This window comes from Amblyomma mixtum, chromosome 3 (genome assembly GCF_055824585.1).
Source record: "Amblyomma mixtum isolate Tamu chromosome 3, ASM5582458v1, whole genome shotgun sequence".
NCBI classification, from domain to species: Eukaryota; Metazoa; Arthropoda; class Arachnida; order Ixodida; family Ixodidae; genus Amblyomma; species Amblyomma mixtum.
In genome coordinates, this window is record NC_143014.1 from 377,260,325 (window position 1) to 377,278,605 (window position 18,281).

The following is an 18,281-nucleotide window of genomic DNA, read 5'->3' on the forward strand; positions in this document are numbered from 1 at the left end:
TTTTTGCACACGTCATCTCCGGCTACTAACTTTCGCAAACCTACAGTTGTAAAGGGCTGGGCTGCTTGGGAGTCGAAACTTAATTGAATGGTTGGTTTGGTTGGTTTATTGGTTTATTGGGGTTTAACGTCCCAAAGCAACTCAGGCTATGAGAGACGCCGTAGTGAAGGGCTCCGGAAATTTCGACCACCTGGGGTTCTTTAGCGTGCACTGACATCGCAAAGTACACGGGCCTCTAGAATTTCGCCTTCATCGCTTAATTGAATGGATAATATTTTTTTCTGAATTTCATTTAGACACACCACTTTGAGTATTAGGCCGTAGCACACAACTTCAGGTAATAAAAATATTCCAGACCAGTGCATGAGCAGTATGACATGTTGGGTCATCATTACTGAATGAATGAGAAACAAAATAAAAAGGAGCTGGATATAGTCACTGGCACTAAGAAAGGCGACTTGTTTTGTAGGTAGTTGCGCGTATGTCAAAACCAAGTCTTGGAATGCCTGGACGCCGTTTTGCCTCCGCATTAATGATGAAACTGGAAAATTCAAAGACACTTCGAGTCTAGCACCCCCCAGAGCAGGTCAAGAATGCTCATTGAGTGGGGTAAAAATTTGTCTATTCAGTGTTATTAGTAAAAAAGCATAAATATCCGTCTCGCGCCGCAAGCAGCGAGAGATATGGATAGCGCTCTATACTGCCTGTTTTGCGCTACCAGAATCAACGCCAGAAAGTTTTGAGGCACGAACAAGCGTATTCTCGCATTCACTGTAGCATTCACATACCTATACGGCTTTTTCTTTTTTTACCGCCAAGTGCGCAACCTGCAGCAGACGACAGAATACGATTTACACCGGAAAGCAAGCTGCTGACGAGAGCTGTCGCGACAAGTCACCACGCAGTCAAGGTCGTACTTACTGATCTGGGTAAGGTACAACGTGCTGATTCCTTCGGGAATAGTGACACTAAGTGCCATGCCTACTAGTACACCTGCCCCGAACACGGAGACCAAGTGGAGGCGAGCCTGAATCAAAGAAAGAGAAACAGAAACGACCAAAACAGATGTGTGCTCAACGGGAGATAAACCGCTACTGCCGCGTCAGTCGCGTGGTTACAGTTCGTTCGACCCGTTTGGCTACTGGTATTCATTTAGGACGAACAAGATAGAACACAGCAAAAGTGCCGCTTCATACGGTTCAATTAGATCAATCAAAACTTACCTCAGTTAAGGGAACGGATAACGGAACCAGGCCACTCATGTAGCTGCCGACGAACATAGCGCCAGCCAGCGCGACTAAAATAGCGATGTCCGCCATCGCGCTAGTGACAGGACCGGCTTTTCCTACTTTGATCAGAAGAGGCGGCCTGTAGAATCTAGCATCTTGGTCTTTTGCCGACGCAAATTACAGGTCAATGGGGACCGTGATTGACCGTCTGCCGGGTGCTATCGGCAACATACGTTGCGTCCAGGCGGCCACTATGCACATGGTGGCCTAGGCAGTGGATCGCATAGCTTGCATATTTCCACTACCTTTACAAGTAGTTGACAACCTAAAATATTTGCGCTTGTAACCGAGGCGAGATTTTGCTCGTTGACGTTGACAGGCGCCTTGAGAAACGCGAACAAAACAGCCGTATCGCACCGACATGCTTTTTTCTTTCGAACAGCTATTTAAGAGTCCAACGCAAAAGGCGCGTATGAAGCGCTGCTCGCACTCCTCGCCAGTTGCCGTGTGGCACCAATCATAAGAATTGCAGCAGCAACACAATCTGCACATCCTCTTCGTTTGTTTTTTGAGACGAGAACTAAAGAATCCACTCAGTCCTGTGTTAAACTGTGTCGTCTGCTAGGCTAGAATCCTCTTAGCGAGAACCAGCACAAAACGGTGTTGTGCTAGCAACACGGGACGAAACCAGCTGCGTTAGCGCTTTCCTGCGTTCGAGAGTACACTGCATGCTTTTGCTGTTGGTCGTTTGCGCGGGGTCTGCGGCCGTAATTTTCCTCGTCGTTGCTGCAACTTTTAAATTAGTTTTCTATTGGAAACCGTAGAAGCAGAGTGGCAGCCATGGTAAGTTGGAAGGACAAGACCCGTTGCTATAGCACAGTGCCATGTATCGTTTGTCTCGGCTGGAGGGAACTGCGTCGTCACTACGCTGCGAGCTTTCGACTTGAAACGTTAGGCTTAAGCTGTCGGTGGGCAAACAAAAGAACGGCAAATAATGCATTGTAATTAATATCCTCCTAACCTCACTCGTGACTGACGTGTTGCTTGAATGTCTATATTTCATTCCTGTCGAGTATAATCGCTATGTTTGTTGTTAATGCCGCGTCGAGCTAGCGTTTCGCGAAGACCGGCGTCTGCGCTGTGGGTTGTTTTTGTGTGCCGTTAGCTGTACAGCGCATTTCGCGACAGCAGGAACCGAAACTTTTTGCATCCTTCATTTCGCGCACGCGTCTGAATCAAGGCAACTTTGCACGTTATTTCAACAGCTCCGAGTGGGCACAGGCTTGCTCCTTTTCTAGTTCAAAAGAGTTGAAAATTGGGCGAGTTGGTACGAATTCATACTGGTGTGGCACCACAGGGACAGGGACAGAGACAGAGTGACAACAACACAAATGCTCACTAACAACTGACAAAATTTATTAAAAGCACAAAAAATATATAGACAAAACCTATGGTTACATGCACAGTCATAACACGGTTACAAAGGTTACAGGCAAGAACACACGTTAAATCACGACGAATCTACCTGTTATCATGGTTTAGTGTTCTTTGAAGATAATCCACCTCGGCGTCAAGCAGCAGCAAGGATGGCAAACTCACGCATACATCTGCCGACTTCCTTATGCGGAAGGCCTCCATAATCTCCCGGGAAGTCTTATCTTTATGCTTCCAGAGAACGCGCGTTTCCTTGAACAACGGGGCACACTTGTGGCTTTTTACATGCTTAGTCAGGTGCGTCCCCGAACCCCCGTCGAGTGACCTGGCGTGCTCCTGGAGGCGCACATTTAGACAGCGTCCCGTCTGCCCCGTGTAGTGTCGACCGCATGTTAGGGGAATGGAATACACCACACCGCAAGCACAGTCCACAAACGGGTTGGAGTGCTTCACCCCACAAGCGTTCCTTCTCTCCCGCGGTGCGTCACACCTCTCAATGGCGGCACATATCCGCCCTACCTTATTCTTGGCTGAAAATACCAAGTCCACCTCATAACGGCGAGCCACCTTTTTAAGGCTGTGAGACACACCATGTATGTAAGCGATGCAGGCGAGCTTTTTACTTCTCTGTGCGCTCTCTTCATGCGAGCTAGTTCCCTTTGCAGTTTGTTTCTGTACCGTAAGGATCCGGTGCGACACCGAAGCCAGCACAGAGGCCGGGAACCCCGCGTTTTTTAGTCTAGCCACCTGATCAGCGAAAGCTTTGTCCATTCGATGGAAACAGGACTTTGTGAAAGCCGAATTTAATGCATTCAACGCAATGCCATTCTTAATCAACTTCGAATGGCCGGAAGAAAAATTCAACAAGGGTTTCTTTGACCTTGGTGAAAACGACCAGCACACATGGTTGCCCTCGAAAAACAAGGAAAGGTCCAAAAACTGAATGCGTCCATTTTCGGGAGCTTCACACGTAAAATTCAGGCCACGTCCTCTTTCTTTGAACACCTTCAAAACATCGACCATTGGCCGGGTGGTGTCATGACAGTCCACAAAAACTATAAAATCGTCAACATAACGGAAAGCTTTTGTCACCATTCCTTCCAAATCACGCTCCAGGCACCTATCAACCGCGCACAGAAAAATATCGCTCAGAATCGGAGCAACTCTTGACCCGATACAGATACCAGATTTTTGAATGTACACGTCATTCTTCCAGCCAATAAAAGTCGAGTTCAAATAAACAGCCAGAAGCTCAAGGAAACTATCGACCGAAATCCCGCACCTGGAAATAAAGGCAACTTCATCGTTCTGTTGCGTTATACAATCCTTGACACATTTTAAAAGTTGCACATGCGGAAGCGAGTAAAATAAGTCCTCAACATCAATACTGAACGCTGAACCACCACGCGGATTATTACGCCTCAAAAACTTAACTACCGTTCCAGAACTGGGGATCAGGAAAGGATCCGCAATGTCCAACGACTTCAGGTGCCTCTGCAGAAAGCCTGACACTTCATGCTGCCAAGTATCGCGTTCTGAAACGATAGCCCGGAAGGGGTCTTCCGGCTTATGCGTTTTTGCAGTAAAGAAAACGCTGAGCTTACTCTCTCGCGCCCCATTGACGGCCGAGGCTAAACGCCCAAGGTTGAGGTCACCAAGCAATTTCAGCGCCCTCTTCTTCACAGCAGAGGGTTTTACAGAGAGTCGAGTGAAACATTTTTCAACCGCCTTGCCGGATTTCTCAAAAAACAGGCCTTTTCTAGGTCGAACGCGGAAGCCGAGATTTTCGAAGCGCCCGTTTTTTGCTTGCTCACTTGGCGTTTTAAAGCTGAAAAACACTGACTTCTATGCGATGGCTTCCTGTCGAGCGCTGCTAATGCCACGTATGCATTTTTTTTTTTCAACGCGGACTGCGGTCGTCCTGAGTGTGACGCCTGTTCCTTACACCGTCATACCTCAGCAGTCTTAGCAGCGGCACGTCCCGTGCCGACATAAATTTCATGAATACTGCTTCCTTCCACTGGCCAGACCTCACCCATACCGTATTGCACATTTTCTCTTCAGAGGCTCAGGGGAGCAGACTACTTGAGGATGATGGTGTTCCAGTGGTCATTTCGTGTTGCATAAACCTTGCCGTGCAGTAGCAAAAACCGCATACAAAATCAAGAAAGGCAAGACTGCAGCCTTCGAACAAAACAATTGCTGTCATCTCCAGCACACGAGGGATAAGCTGTTTTCTGTTATGTACTCTTTTAGGTGGTGCCTGTAAGATGAAAAGGTGGATGGTCGATGTCTTCATTGCTGCGGAATTACATGATGGACCATACACTTGCCTATTTTGCTATTGCAAGCACAGACTAGGTGTCATAATTGGATGTCATCGGGAGGGGCTTTTTTATGCTGTGGGCCACACTGTGTTGCTGATAAATCAACGTGCGTGGCCTCATTGATGTGTGAACTTCTTTCTTGCTTTGGAGTATTTGCTTTCGATGGCAATGGACAGTGAAGTGATGGTGGAGTGGAGATGGAGTGACACTGGCATCTTGTATGGCAGTGAGCAAGGAATCAAAACGTTTGCCTTTGTTTACCCGCTCGGAAAGGTTTTTGATGGTTTTTGGCCGAGCGCCAAATTGCTACTGTGGCTCAGAACTTGAGCCTTCCTTACATTGAAATGTTTCGTTGTCGTGCCCTCATTGTCCAGTCCCACACAATCCTGCTAGTCCAGCCTGGGAAGCCGGAGACCCGCACCTACTCGGACTTTGAGTCTGTGAATCAGTGCATGGAGGGCGTGTGCCACATCTACGAGGAGCATCTGAAGCGACAGAATCCAAACACGCCCTCCATCACCCATGACATCAGCCAACTGTTCGACTTCGTGGGCCAGCTGGTGGGCCTGAGCTGCCTAGTGTGAGTACACACATACGGAGAAAGCTGCAGAGCTGTCAGAAATTTGTGTTGTCGCAATGCGGGGGAGCAGCTTTCTAGCCAGAGCGCACAATTATGTCTGTGGCATGAGGTTCTGCTGTTAACCTTGACCTGAATGTTCAGGCCTCCGAGGAGATGTCTCTGCCTCAGAAGCAAGTAACAGATATGTGATATCGTCACAAAAACTTTGGTGGATTGAAGTGACTGACTTCAGCGTGGCATGACTAGTTAAGTGCCATCATTAATGTGAATTTGAAGAGATCTGAAAGCTTAGCTTTACAAGGGTGCGAGAAAAAGACAGTATTTCAAATGTATATTGGGAAGCCACGCATGATGTATAACTCGTTAGGGGTACCATTTGTAAGTGACATTTTTTGTTTAACATGTGCTGGGGATTTCATACTGAGCTGGTTATAGAGTTCCCTGAATCAGATAATGTCCTTGAAGGTAATTACTTAAAGAAGCCATGAAATATATTGATGCAGGGTGGCAAGCCAAGGAACAGGATGTCATGATGACTGATGAAATAGGATTTAATGGCTGCAGGCCTAGCGCAGCTGTCTCATTTCGATGGAGGTGAAGTGCAAGAGGCCCGTGTACTGTGCGATGTCAGTGCACGTTAAAGAACCCCAGGTAGTCGAAATTGTCCGGTGCCCTCCAAAATTGTCCGTGACTTGTCCGTGTCCGTGAAAATTGTCCGGTGACTTCACTCATAGCCTGAGTCTCTTTTGTGACGTTAAAACCCCACGGAACCAAACCATCTGCAGATATGCTGCTTTAGAATATGGCCATCAAAGTCACGTCCGGGTCCCTGTAACCCTTCATAGGATGGTGGGATAAACGTTATCCCATTTGGACAACTGTGCATCTATGTATCATATTTTGCGTGCTGAATAGGGCCAAACTATCAAACTATCAAAAAGCATTTTTTTTTTTGCTAATATGTGCTTGGTGTTGTATGGGCTTTTACAAGTGGGGTAACCAGTCCAGCGCTGCCCTTGGTGGTAGAAAAAATAAAAACTGTTGAGCGTTTGAGCCTTTCTGTCAGTCAGCTGCTTTCTCTAATATTTCTTGAAGCAACTTTCAATTCTAATAAGACTGAGATATAAATACGTACCACATTTAAAACATTTTTATGAACTCATTGGCACCTTTTTGTGCTCCCATTATTCTACAAACCAGTGGTCGGAATGGTTTGAAAGTGATGTCATTCAATTTCTCATGTCGCTCTGAGCGCAAGGTTTACTATCTGTAGACATTCGAGACATGCAGACAGCTTGTGCTGCTAAGTGATGGTTCATTTAGTAGAACACCCATTGAAGCACTGAGTGCACAGAGCTGTCAAAACAAAACATTGATTTAAATACCACTGGGAGCTGTTAACATAGTAGATGAGGCGAAAGGGCGGTTGCTTATTCTCTTGCGTGTCGCTTCACAAGTTTTGTGCTCGAAGATGGTGTGTATATATGGGTTGGTTGAGAGCTTCAACTGGTGGCCTGTCCGCGCTTCTCAGTTTCAGTGGCATTCTCTCCCTAATTGGGTTCACTGACCAGGATTACTTTTGTGCAGCTGGCGTGTACAGAGGTGTGGACATATCCCTTTCAGGCGATATTTTTTGTTATGTTTGAAAACAATTTTTCCACCTAAACAGCGTATTCAGGCCTCAAGAAAGGCAGTTTGTTAGTTTTCTAGCAAGAAAGTGCAGTGATTAAGGTTTTACAAGGGTATGCGAAATTCCGCACAGTGTCAGATCGGTTACATGGATTTTTCCAGTAAGCGCTCATGGGATCGTGAAATGACTATTTTGAAGGTGCTCATTGCGCTCGACATTAAGCAGTCGATGTCATTACTGATGGCAAAAATTTTTCTGCATGAAAATCGTGGATGGCATGCTAGTCAGTTCACTCTTTAGTGAAATATTGTTTACTGTGTTCGCTTACTTATTTGTGATAATAAAGATGTTAAATTTGACTAAAACAGTGATATCACACTTGGGTGCAGCGCACTGAAAATAGCTGAGCTCGCTGTGTACAAAATTGTACAAGCCTTACACTGTCGAGTAAAATATTCGCCTTGCTACACAATCTACCCACACAGACCACCTGCACTGACATACCTTCCATGGCTTCAAAAAAAAGCATAATATTTAATGAAATTTGGTAAATAGGTACAATGTTTGGAGCCGGGGGAAGGGGACAGCCACCCATATTGTTTGTTGGTCGAGCACATTACGGGGCATGCGGAGATCAAGGGTTCAGATATTTCCAGCAGCATATGGTTGTCGTTTCCCCTGTTTTCTGTAAATCATCTTTTATTTTAATAACTAAAACCTCTAATATGATATGCCAGTGGTCAACAATACAGTAAAAAAACATGCTTTCCTTTATTACGGTGACTGTTGGCTCCTTTCATGTGTATTGTAACAGCTGCTTATTTCTCTGCACTTTTGCTTTTTCACAAATCACATATATCTTGCCAAAAAATGAGTTGTTTCAATGTTTGCATATGAGCGCGCTGCACCAAACGTTCACTATTGTTCGCCTGAAGGCTCTTTTGGTTGCTCCAAATTGACTAGGCCAATCACACAACTGCTGGAAGCATTAAGAGATGCAATCTTAAAAGAGGTCACTTAATATGTTATTTTCAGATTGCTTGAGTAAAGGAAGCAAAAGCTTGCAGTGGTATTGGTGAATGAAAACAGCGAAAACTGCTGAAGTTGTGACAAGGGGCTTTTGTTTTGAAGGATGTTGCTGCATTTCCGAATGGGTATCTTGACTGGTTGCAATAGCTGCACCGCACTGGAAGTGTGTGGGATGTTCTGCATCAAAGCAAAGCTGGAAACATGTCTTATATAGTTACCACCTGCGAGTTTCGATGGAATTTCACCTTCAGCAATGTTTACAAATCTGCACTCAGCATCTGCTGAGACTCCCATCTTCGAAAAAGCTCATTCATTGGGTAGAAATATTTTTTTCCTAAGTTGCTGCTGGTTGTCAGTCGTGCATTGAGGGCTCAGTGAAAAATACAAATTGTCTGCAATCTTGCGTAACTGCAGCCCAGTCACCTACTTCTGTTCCCGTGTTTCTCTAGGTACCAGAAGTCGACAAACTCTTATGCGCCATGCAGCAAGTCATGGATCAAGGAGGTCTACATTCTTCTGCGGCGTCGGGCATCCAAAAGCCTGTCGTGAACTGAGGAACACTTAGCCCACCATTTCTCACAAACAGTGAGCAAGCTGCCACTGCTCCAGCAATGTTCAGAATTACCCTCCCTGTGGCCCACAGTTTCTATTCATCACCACCACCACCATGTTCCCCCCGCCTGCCCCCACCCAGCCTTTCTCTGTTTCTTTTCATAGCTGTGCCGTGAGCCTTTCCATCAATGGACATTTTCTTGTGCACCTCTCATGATGTACAATAAATGTAAAAAGGTGTGGTATGTGAGTACATAGATTGTAGACCCTTGTTACTTTATTGCACATAGAAATGTGACATCATGTGGCCTAGTTCTGCGAGCTGTGAAGCTTATATTAGAGTTTGGTATCAATAACCAGGAACCACTATTTTGCTGGTGTTAAAGGGACATTGAGGAGAAATTGAAGTTGTCTTGTATCGACAGAATACCAGCTCCTGATTACAAAAACACCACTCATACTGACAACAAAGCTCTTGTAACGTAGAAAAGAGCAAGAACCAAAATACAGGTATCGTCGCCACAGGCCAAACTCGCAAGTACAAGCGTGATGACGTCACAGGACAAGACAGTGTTTTGGTTCTAGCAACATTGTGACATGAGAAGCCACGAATCACTGAGGTGCAGCCGATGCATACGCAAATCTCCTTGACGTCGATAGATGGCGCCACTTACCCGGCAGCTACGCGCGCGCCTGCAGCAACGGGACCAATCAGCGCCTGCATACCGGCGGTAGGCGGGCTCCCGGTATTCTGCTAACGGTAACAAGCTACACGGTATGCTAAAGGTGTATATTTGCGAGAACTTCGTTGTCGACTTCGATAACGGGATCCATCGTAACGGCGATGCAAACGTAAACGAACCGACGGTACCGAGGGCCGCAATAGCCGATAGATGCCTTCAACGTGGGGCCGGCGGTAGCTTTCATTTTGGCTGCTGCTAGGCCGCACTGCTGGCAGCCAGAAATCACGGAGTCTGCGTTACGTCTCGTGGACGTCATGTTTCACGTCACTTAGTCCTGTGTCGTCATAAGAGAGTCCTAAGTTTGAATGAGAGCTGCGGAAAGAACTTTCTCAACTTCGAATCCAAATTTCTTAGAAATAAATGCATCTTTCATTGCCGGCCAAGTGGCAACAAAGCCATGAAATGCTGAGCTATTGAATTTTGCTATAACAAAATATTAATAGAGCTCTCCTGACTGTCCCTCTAAGCATTGCTACATTACGCACTGGGTGTGTTCTTGCTGCATGCCAGAATGATAATGTGTACAGGCACCTGTCAGTAACAGGGATGGCACCAGGAAATTTGTAGTGGAGTTGGGGGGGGGTTAAATTTTAGCTATGTCTTTATGCATCTGGTGTTGCTTCTTGAAAAAAAAAACAGTGAAGTAGCAAGAGCTTCATCCATGAATTCAGAGGAACCAGCACAAAAAAGGACAACGGACAAGAGAGATGACACGGACAGAGGCGCTGATTACTCTGACTTCATGGCTTACCAACTAGCCCAAGTTTTGCTGAAGAGCTTCATAAACTCTTACACCAACGAGGGGGCCTAATATATGGGCTGGTTTTCAGACAATGTCGTGGATATATCTGATGGCAACAGGAGGCTAAAGCACAATTTTTTGATAATGTACTTAGGCTTCAGATTAATCTTCAGGAACATGCCCACCTACTTTTAAAGATATTATTTACGTTAAATTGCACTGCTTTGCTGGTGCGGTCGCTTTATTCAGCCAGTGCCACATGGCCGCGTGCTAGTGCCCGATTCACATGTAACAGCTCAAGAAGCATGGAAAGCAAAAATGCAAATCTTGTTAAGTACCAGCTGAATGCAGGTGATGTTGTGATGAAAAATTGTGCTCAAGTGCTTTGAAGTCTGCGGGTAGCATTTTTGGCATTCATTTCAATTTGGTATATCCAGTGTCCACAGGATTGAAGGTTCTCAAAATATAAACATTGATAGAGCATGCTCTTTCAACATTGCAAACGTTTTGCTTTCTAGCCACACCGTTTATTTACGGAGTGCTTGTCTGACGCACATTTGGCGTGCGCATGGGTGCTCCGGTCTGGCAGTAACAATGCGAAATAAGGGCTGGCAAAGTTTCGAGAGCCATGTCAGATCAATGTTCTTATAAAAAATTGGAGGGAACACTTAAGCTCCGTGATAGCGTAATGGGTTAATTGCCATATATGCAGAATTCATCATTCTCTACTTTACATTCATAAGTCCCTGGTAGTCATCATATCCCTCCTGGCTCAGTGGTGCACAGGTTATGCGATGTGCCACTGCCCTGCGATGACAGGTGCTCTCAGCGGTGGGCCTTTTGCGGCCCAGGTTGCTCTGGAAGAGCAACCTGTCATGAATTCAACTGCCACGGTGGGCTGTTAGCTCACTATCCAATGGGCAGGTTGGGATGGTGCCGCAAGGTCACGTGACCTAGGTGGCCCACTTGCCTCCTCGGTTACTGTCTGGACACCACCTGCTAAGTTATGCTCGACTTTTCACTCACAACGTTGACATCAGATTTCTGTGGCAATGGAGCCCTTAACGCTATCCCGATAAAAGCCACCAACTAGGAAAGAAGCGCTCAAAAGTACACAATTGCGCAACTGCTTCTGCCCTGTTAAACGCAGCTGCAGCCAGCCACAAAAGCCAACATGGCCCTCATGCCTTGACCGGAAACTATATGGCGTTACTTTCCTAACATGGCGATGTCCATGAGAAAATAGTGTGTACAGCCAAGGAGGGAAAAAAAGTGCGACATCGCACGGTCAGCCTTCGTAAGCCGTGTGCTCGTGAAGTCGTTTCCTCCTCCGGTTATTTAACTCCAAGCCAGACCTGAATATCTTGGTGTCTGCATGCTTCAGTGCGCGTCTGCATGGCCCAGGGCACGGGCGTCTGCGGACAGTTTCCCCGCGTAGTGTGTGTACTCCGTGGCTGCAACAATAATATCACTGCACGCTATCACGTGGTGTGATCACAAGAGGGACCCACTCTTTCCTACCAGCTCCCTCACGAGAAGCATGAAACGATCTAAATCGTCAAACATGACAAGAAGGCTCACGCCCTTTTTGTAGGTTGAGTAGAGAAAGTTGCTCCCAAATGGGAGTCCTGACCCTGCATGATCGCTTAAAAAATGCTATCAGTAAAGTTTGCCGCAACTACTTTCCTTTTTACTTTTTACGACTAGGCTCAACGTTCACTCCTTCGTGAGATTTTTTTCCTTGGTGTGTACAGTCAGTCAAGTAACAGGTTGATGGGATTTTTGTGCCAAAGCAAGGCATGGCATGGTTTATGAGTAGGGGCTGAACTTTTCGGTTTAAACCAAATAACACTGATAAAAGTATGCCGGATTCTTTTTAATGCTATATTTTGCAAACTCAAATTTCGATGGAGGCGAAATTCTAGAGGCCGTGTACTGTGCGATGTCAGTGCACTTTAACGAACTCCAGTTGGTTAGAATCGCCGGAGCCCTTCACTATGGCATCCCCCATAGCCCGAGTCGCTTTGGGATGTTAATCCCCCTAAGCCAAATCCTTGACGTCATCAGGTTATATGTGACCCCAATTGACCTATATCAGAGAATCACGTAATCTGGAATTCCCTGAATGGTTGATAGAAGCGACGTGACATTGCAACGTGTCTGCCATTGCCAAATTCAATGCAGTTTGCCACCTTGGATATATATGATGAACTTCATGTGTTCTCGCATATAATGAACCTAAGTACGCCACCTTAGATATATATAGCGAACTTTCGTGCCTGGACCTAGGATGTGTTTAGACCTCGGGTGTAATGAACCTAGGTGTACCACTTTGAATACAACTAATTTTAGTGTGTCAACGTCGAATATAACAAATGTTTAGCCACTTACACATTAAAACTGCTCACCGAGGGGCGCCTAAGTTTTTTTGCTTGCATCAATGTACGGTCCCCCATAGCCAGGATTATACTTGTGCTCTGCAACTTGCCCATATCTGCTCAGCCACTTTGGCACGTGGCCAAAAAATGGCACACACAATCGTAATCTGTGCTCATATGCATCGCCCACCACTGCCTTTGCCCTTGTCGGCTCACTCTACAGCCGTGGGAGTTTAGGAGGAGCAGGAAAATGGGGGCACGATGAATTTGAAGGTGACGTGAATTCGCACCTAGGATACAGTTACTAGGTCAATCTAAGCGGGACCCTTCTAATGCATATTACATTGGTTGGACTGGGAGCATGATGTAATTTGAGCCTTCCAGGTCAGTGTCGCAGAAAAAATGTCTGCTTCCTTCAAAGTAACTGCGCCTTGAGGCAACAGCAAATGAGGTTTTTCTAGTATGTGGCAGTCTTAGAAGTAGTATAGTTGGTTGCAGCGAATGCAGAAATGCTGAGGTGTTCTGGTTTTTATACATGATCTATATTTTGTGTTTTAGTTTCAAGCAGTGGCACAACGATGTTAAAAATAAGGCAATAAAACGTGGAACAGTTCATTGTTGAATTTGTTAGCTTTTGCAGTTGCACCTAGGCTTTTACATAATGCAGGCAATTATGGGAAAACAGTAATCCGGGCAGTGAAGGCTTCACTTTTGTCATTAGTGGGAACTTGTCCTGACAAGAGGACGCGGTTGTCGTGGCCCGGGTGATGAGCAGGCAGCCGGCTTCACGTGAGCTCCGAATAGTTGAGTGTCGTCACGTTCCCTGTGAGCAGTTGTATTCGGCCTGCGATCAAGCAAATACTTGTGTCATACAGCGAAGCAGGATGTGATATTCCGCCAGACATGCAAAAAAAGGTGCCATGTTTGCGACCACTTCATATCACTACCACGCATTAGAGCGCGCGAGTCCGGGTTTCACCTGCGCCAGTGGACAAAAGCTGTCGGGTTCGGTTGCCGCTCAGGCGTTCGCTAATGGGGCTTTTAAGCAGCCTCGCAGATAACCTTCTTGAACCTGCAGCATGGCTTCCAGAGGCTCGATGCTCGTATGTTACTAAAGACCTCGGGTCAGCAACAACCGCAGCACCGTCTCGCGGCAGCGTCAAATCAGACGTTCGACAATGCACATTGTTACCGTTGCCGGAGTACCGGGATCCCGCCCACTGCCAGTGAGCAACCGCTGATTTCCGATATGCGGCAGGCGTTCGTGCAGCTGTCGGGTGCCTGGCGCTCTCGAGACGATCTGCGCATGCACACTAGTGGTGGCCGGGATCCCGGTACTCCGGTAACGGTAAGCGGTATGCGGTAACGGTAAGCGCTTTTAGCACAGCGCCCAGACAACACAACTACATCCTCAGGACATCCTGAGGATTAATTTGTTGTCCTGAAGACGTCCTCTTCTATTTCTCAAAAGGTCCTCATTTAGTCCTAGTCCTGTTTTGTGGCCTCGGTACTTCCTCAGGACATCCTCAAATTTTCTCTGGAGGACCTTCTCAGTCTGTTTTCAGGACATCAGATGACGATGTAGCCCAGGGAATGTGGGCCACTGTTTGCTTAATTATTGTAGGCAGTGTGCACAGGGGTTGTGAAACAGCTTTCTGTGTGCTTATTTTGTCTTGGATTCTAGCAAACAAATTTTTGCAGATGTTTCGCATCCTCAACAAGTGACTGGTTCGTTTCCCATATTTGTTGGCAGTTACAGGAATTATTCTTAGAGCGATCATGTAAGATCGCGTCTCGTACACGACCTCGCCGACTCTCCCCTTTGTACTTCCCGCGTGGCTCGCGCAGTGCAGCGAGCAACGCATGCCGTATATACTCTGTAAATATAATTTCCCTGTCGTACCTTCTGCTTCTGGACTCCTGTGCTTCAAACACCACCGAACTACTCACGTTTGGAGGAGGCTGAACTCCCCCGATGAAACGCAAACGAACCTGAAGAAAGCAAAGAATTTACTGATCACTATATAACTCTCTTAGGAGTTGAATTTGCCGCCTAAGTGAAAAAGCCAATCCGACAAATCGCCCAAAAATCTGAACAGTCCAACCCTATCAGAAGCATGCATTGCATAAGCCCAGGTTTGAAAACCAAAATATATTAAGATATCTCCTGAAGGCACATAATAATTTCAGCCACAATGGTTTACTACATTACATCTCTATTGTACACAAGTATCTTTTAATAAACCTGCAGTTTTTACGGAATGAAAGCCGAGTGCGAGAGATAAAGCTGGTTTTATCTCAGTTCAACGCCACGATATTGTCCTGTGATAAGACGTTTGTAGGACATTTGAGAAATTTTCGTCCTCGAGTCGTCCCGCGAAGTACAAACTGAGGACATCCTCATGAGGACATTTGGCCGTGATGCACTCAAAAAGTACTCAGAATGTCCTGTTTGGGATAGGGATGTTTTCACCATTTGAGAACGTCCTGTTTCAGTTTCACGTGTTTGGTGTTGTCTGGGCGCTTACCGCTACCGTGTACCGCGAGCCGCCGCTGCGCATGCGCAGATCGCCCCGAGGGCGACAGATGGCGCCACGTTCCCGCCAACTGCGCGCGCGCGCGCCTGAAGCGTCGGGACCAATCGGCGCGTGCGTACGCTACGTACAGCATAACGTGTAGCGTACCGTTATCGGAGTACCGTGAGCCCGCATACCGTCAGAGCGCTTGCGCATGGTGCGGGGACCATGCATTAGTGCTCGCGTTTCTCCTTGGGTTGCGGTATAATTCAAGGGGAATCTTCTGGCACAGCTCTTGGACAATGTGATGTGGCAAAAGGGAAAAACATGCTAAAAACGAACTCGGCATACGGAGTTCATCGCGTTAGACCACCTGAGATCTTTTTTCCCTGCCCTCTAAATGTTCCGTAAACTTTATAAACCAATTGCATTTGCCCGCCACGAACGGCTCGCCGTGTTCAAAATCGAGATTCTCACTCGGCGTCATTACGATCCAGAAGATGAAGCAGCCCAAGACGAAGACGCCCAAGCCAGTGATCGCCACGCTCCACGGCAGCATGTGCCTGCAACAATTAGAGGGTCCTGGAGGACAGCTCCGTCAAAAGGCAGACGGCCCGTGCCGTCGCCGAGACTACGCCTTTATAAAACATGAAATATCTTGCCTCTCTGTAACTGCTGAGGCGTTTGATCAGCGGTGTTTTTATCTGGCCTGCTGGCATCGATACAGTAGATTCGAGAAAACTAGCGCATCTCTTCTTAGAGAAATGTTGCCTTCAGTGTACCTTCACGTGTCCATTTCGAATAGAAGACACCTGTCTGCTGATGAGTCATAACATAAGGGTACCGCAAAACCAGGACGACGGACAAAAGGGGAGAGGACACACACCCACAACACAGGCGCTACCTACAGGCGTCCTGGTTTTGCGCTACACTTATGTTATGAATCATTACCGACTTGCCCAAATTTCCACCCTGCTGATGAGTGTTAGGGTGTATATAGTAATGATTCGGAAATATTGATTTCATCTATAAGGAACTAATGGAGAGCGGCAAGAGACACCCTGCCCCAATTCAATTTCAGATAATTCTGGTGTAGAATGTGCTCTTCGCAGCGTCTTTCAAGGTGGTGTACTCTCGGCAAGGTGTTCTCAAGTGATCTTTTATATCCTGCGAGTTAAAAATATAAGTACAAGCAAAATGTTCAGTTTTTCGCACGAGTAAGAAAATTGCATCCGGACAAGTGGTCAGCGCAGGGTGTCCAGCGCTAGATTGCGATAAGGGCATCACAATAACCTGCACGAATGTTTCAGTTTTTCTGCCATATAATCGGGCACTAGTTTAGTTACAAACAACTTAGCCTGGCCGCTGTGAGGCTTGACCTCCACTATATTTCGGGCTAATCCATCAGCCAATCGCTGAAGCATCATGAGCGGAGAAAAAGAAATCACCCCTTCTTCAGTTTTCACTTCGGTTCCAACGTTCGGATTCAGTATTTGCGGATGGAAGTTGTTCGAATAGCGACAACGGATGAATGCCCATGTATGCGGGATTGGTCATTCTCTGCATTCATCGATCCCTGGAAGACCTCATAACACCCCTTGCGCACGCCACTGCTCTACGATGGCACATGCTGCCATCGGTGTGACTGGCGAGACTTAGGTTGTTGTTCCCGAGAAACCTCTCCCAACCAGATCATTAACTGGTTAGAAGAGGTTGCGAGGTCCCTTCATTCACTCCCTCCTGTTGGAGCTAAAAGCTCCACTGCTCGCTTGCAAAGCTGACGGTCAAATGATGCTCGGATTTGACCTCGAACTGGAGGCTCGCCAGAGATGTGGCTGTGACGTCATACCACATGACTTTTCGCAGCTGCGCCGAACGCTCGCTCTCGCCAGTTTTGTCACGTGACTAACCACGTGATTCGCTCTGGCTGAATAAGGGCCAGCGCTCGCCGCCTAGATACCGCAGATACATCGATCCAGAACCGGTCACCGGGCCGAGTTCTTCGACTGAGCACTGGATGCACCGGGCTGCTGCTAGCAATCCCTACGACAAAGAGCATCACGAAGCCCCGTTGGCTAGAGAAAGTCGCGATAGCGGGCTCGTCGAGTTGATGAATGCAATGAAGAACGGAACGTACAGCCTTTGTTAAAAGTTTAGAGCCCAGGGGGTTTGCTTCTGGGCCACGTTGCTTTGCACGTAATACGTCCTCAGCGCCCAAATCTCCTGAAGGCAAGAAGACTTTTGGTCCTGCTCCCTCCGATGCGTAGGACTTCCATTAGTGCTACAGGAGCGCCACAATAGTGCTTAGAAGCAAACCCCCTGGGCTCTAAACTTTTGACAAAGGCTGAACGTCTGGAGAAGCAGCGGCACAGGCAACCAGAGTATCTCAAGCGGAAAAGAGCAGCGGATGCTGCCAACATCTCCGCGTCGAAATCGGCCACCGGCCCAGCCAAGTTGAGTCATAGCCATTTTTCTTTTCCCTGACGGCGTGGTTGAGGTGTCCAGGTAGAAATGAGACAGTTACGGTGTCTTTCCTTTCCTCGAAACCAATTTATTGAGAGCAAGCCCCCAAAAAGGGTGCACCGTATGTTTTGTGTAGTGTCACGGAGAAATGGCTGCGTATACTTACCGCTCAGAGACTTGAGTCGGTGCTGTAAAGAAGGGAAAACATATGCGCCGTTCAGGAGCAAGGCCTGCTCGTTAGCGAAAAAGCTAAGCAGGCGGTGAGGAATACATGAGCTTTACCCGCGTTGCTCAATCTTCGCTGCCACGGCTGCCATACATGCGAGCGGATACGCGTGCATGAACCACGCGGCGAAGATTGTCTGGCAGTGAAAAACTGTCCACTTACACATGGCCTCCATGTTGGCTGCTTTGAGTTCTTCTTCCTTGTCTGTACACAAGCCCTGCACATGGACAAAGAAGATGAAGAGCAACCTATAGTTATACGCAGAGGTGGAGGAAGAACATTTATTTCCGCCGAATATGGCGCGGCAGCCACCTCCGGGTCCGCATGCAGGCGTCCGGGGAGGCAGTCTGTCGCACCGCGGCCGCAGGACATCCGATCCCGTCAGGAGAAGAGGTCTTCAGCCTCGGCCGCCAGGCGGACGGCGAAGCGGAG

The 18,281-nt window shown here is 47.2% G+C and overlaps 1 protein-coding gene across 1 annotated transcript; it reads left to right on the top strand.

Annotated features, from left to right (window-relative positions):
• Positions 1–1,943: 1,943 nt before the first annotated feature.
• LOC149356865 (enhancer of rudimentary homolog) lies at positions 1,944–9,034 on the top strand. The gene is made up of 3 exons (XM_089577842.1): positions 1,944–2,072; positions 5,365–5,570; positions 8,679–9,034. Exons 1-3 carry the CDS (start codon positions 2,070–2,072, stop codon positions 8,776–8,778), a joined length of 309 nt encoding a protein of 102 aa, XP_089433968.1. The 5' UTR covers positions 1,944–2,069; the 3' UTR covers positions 8,779–9,034.
• The last annotated feature ends 9,247 nt before the right edge of the window (positions 9,035–18,281 follow it).

Bases quoted from the DNA above. Each gene is read 5' to 3' on its own strand.
- LOC149356865 (XM_089577842.1), top strand. The intron at 5,571-8,678 runs GTGAGTACACAC...GTGTTTCTCTAG, and splicing joins GTGGGCCTGAGCTGCCTAGT to GTACCAGAAGTCGACAAACT.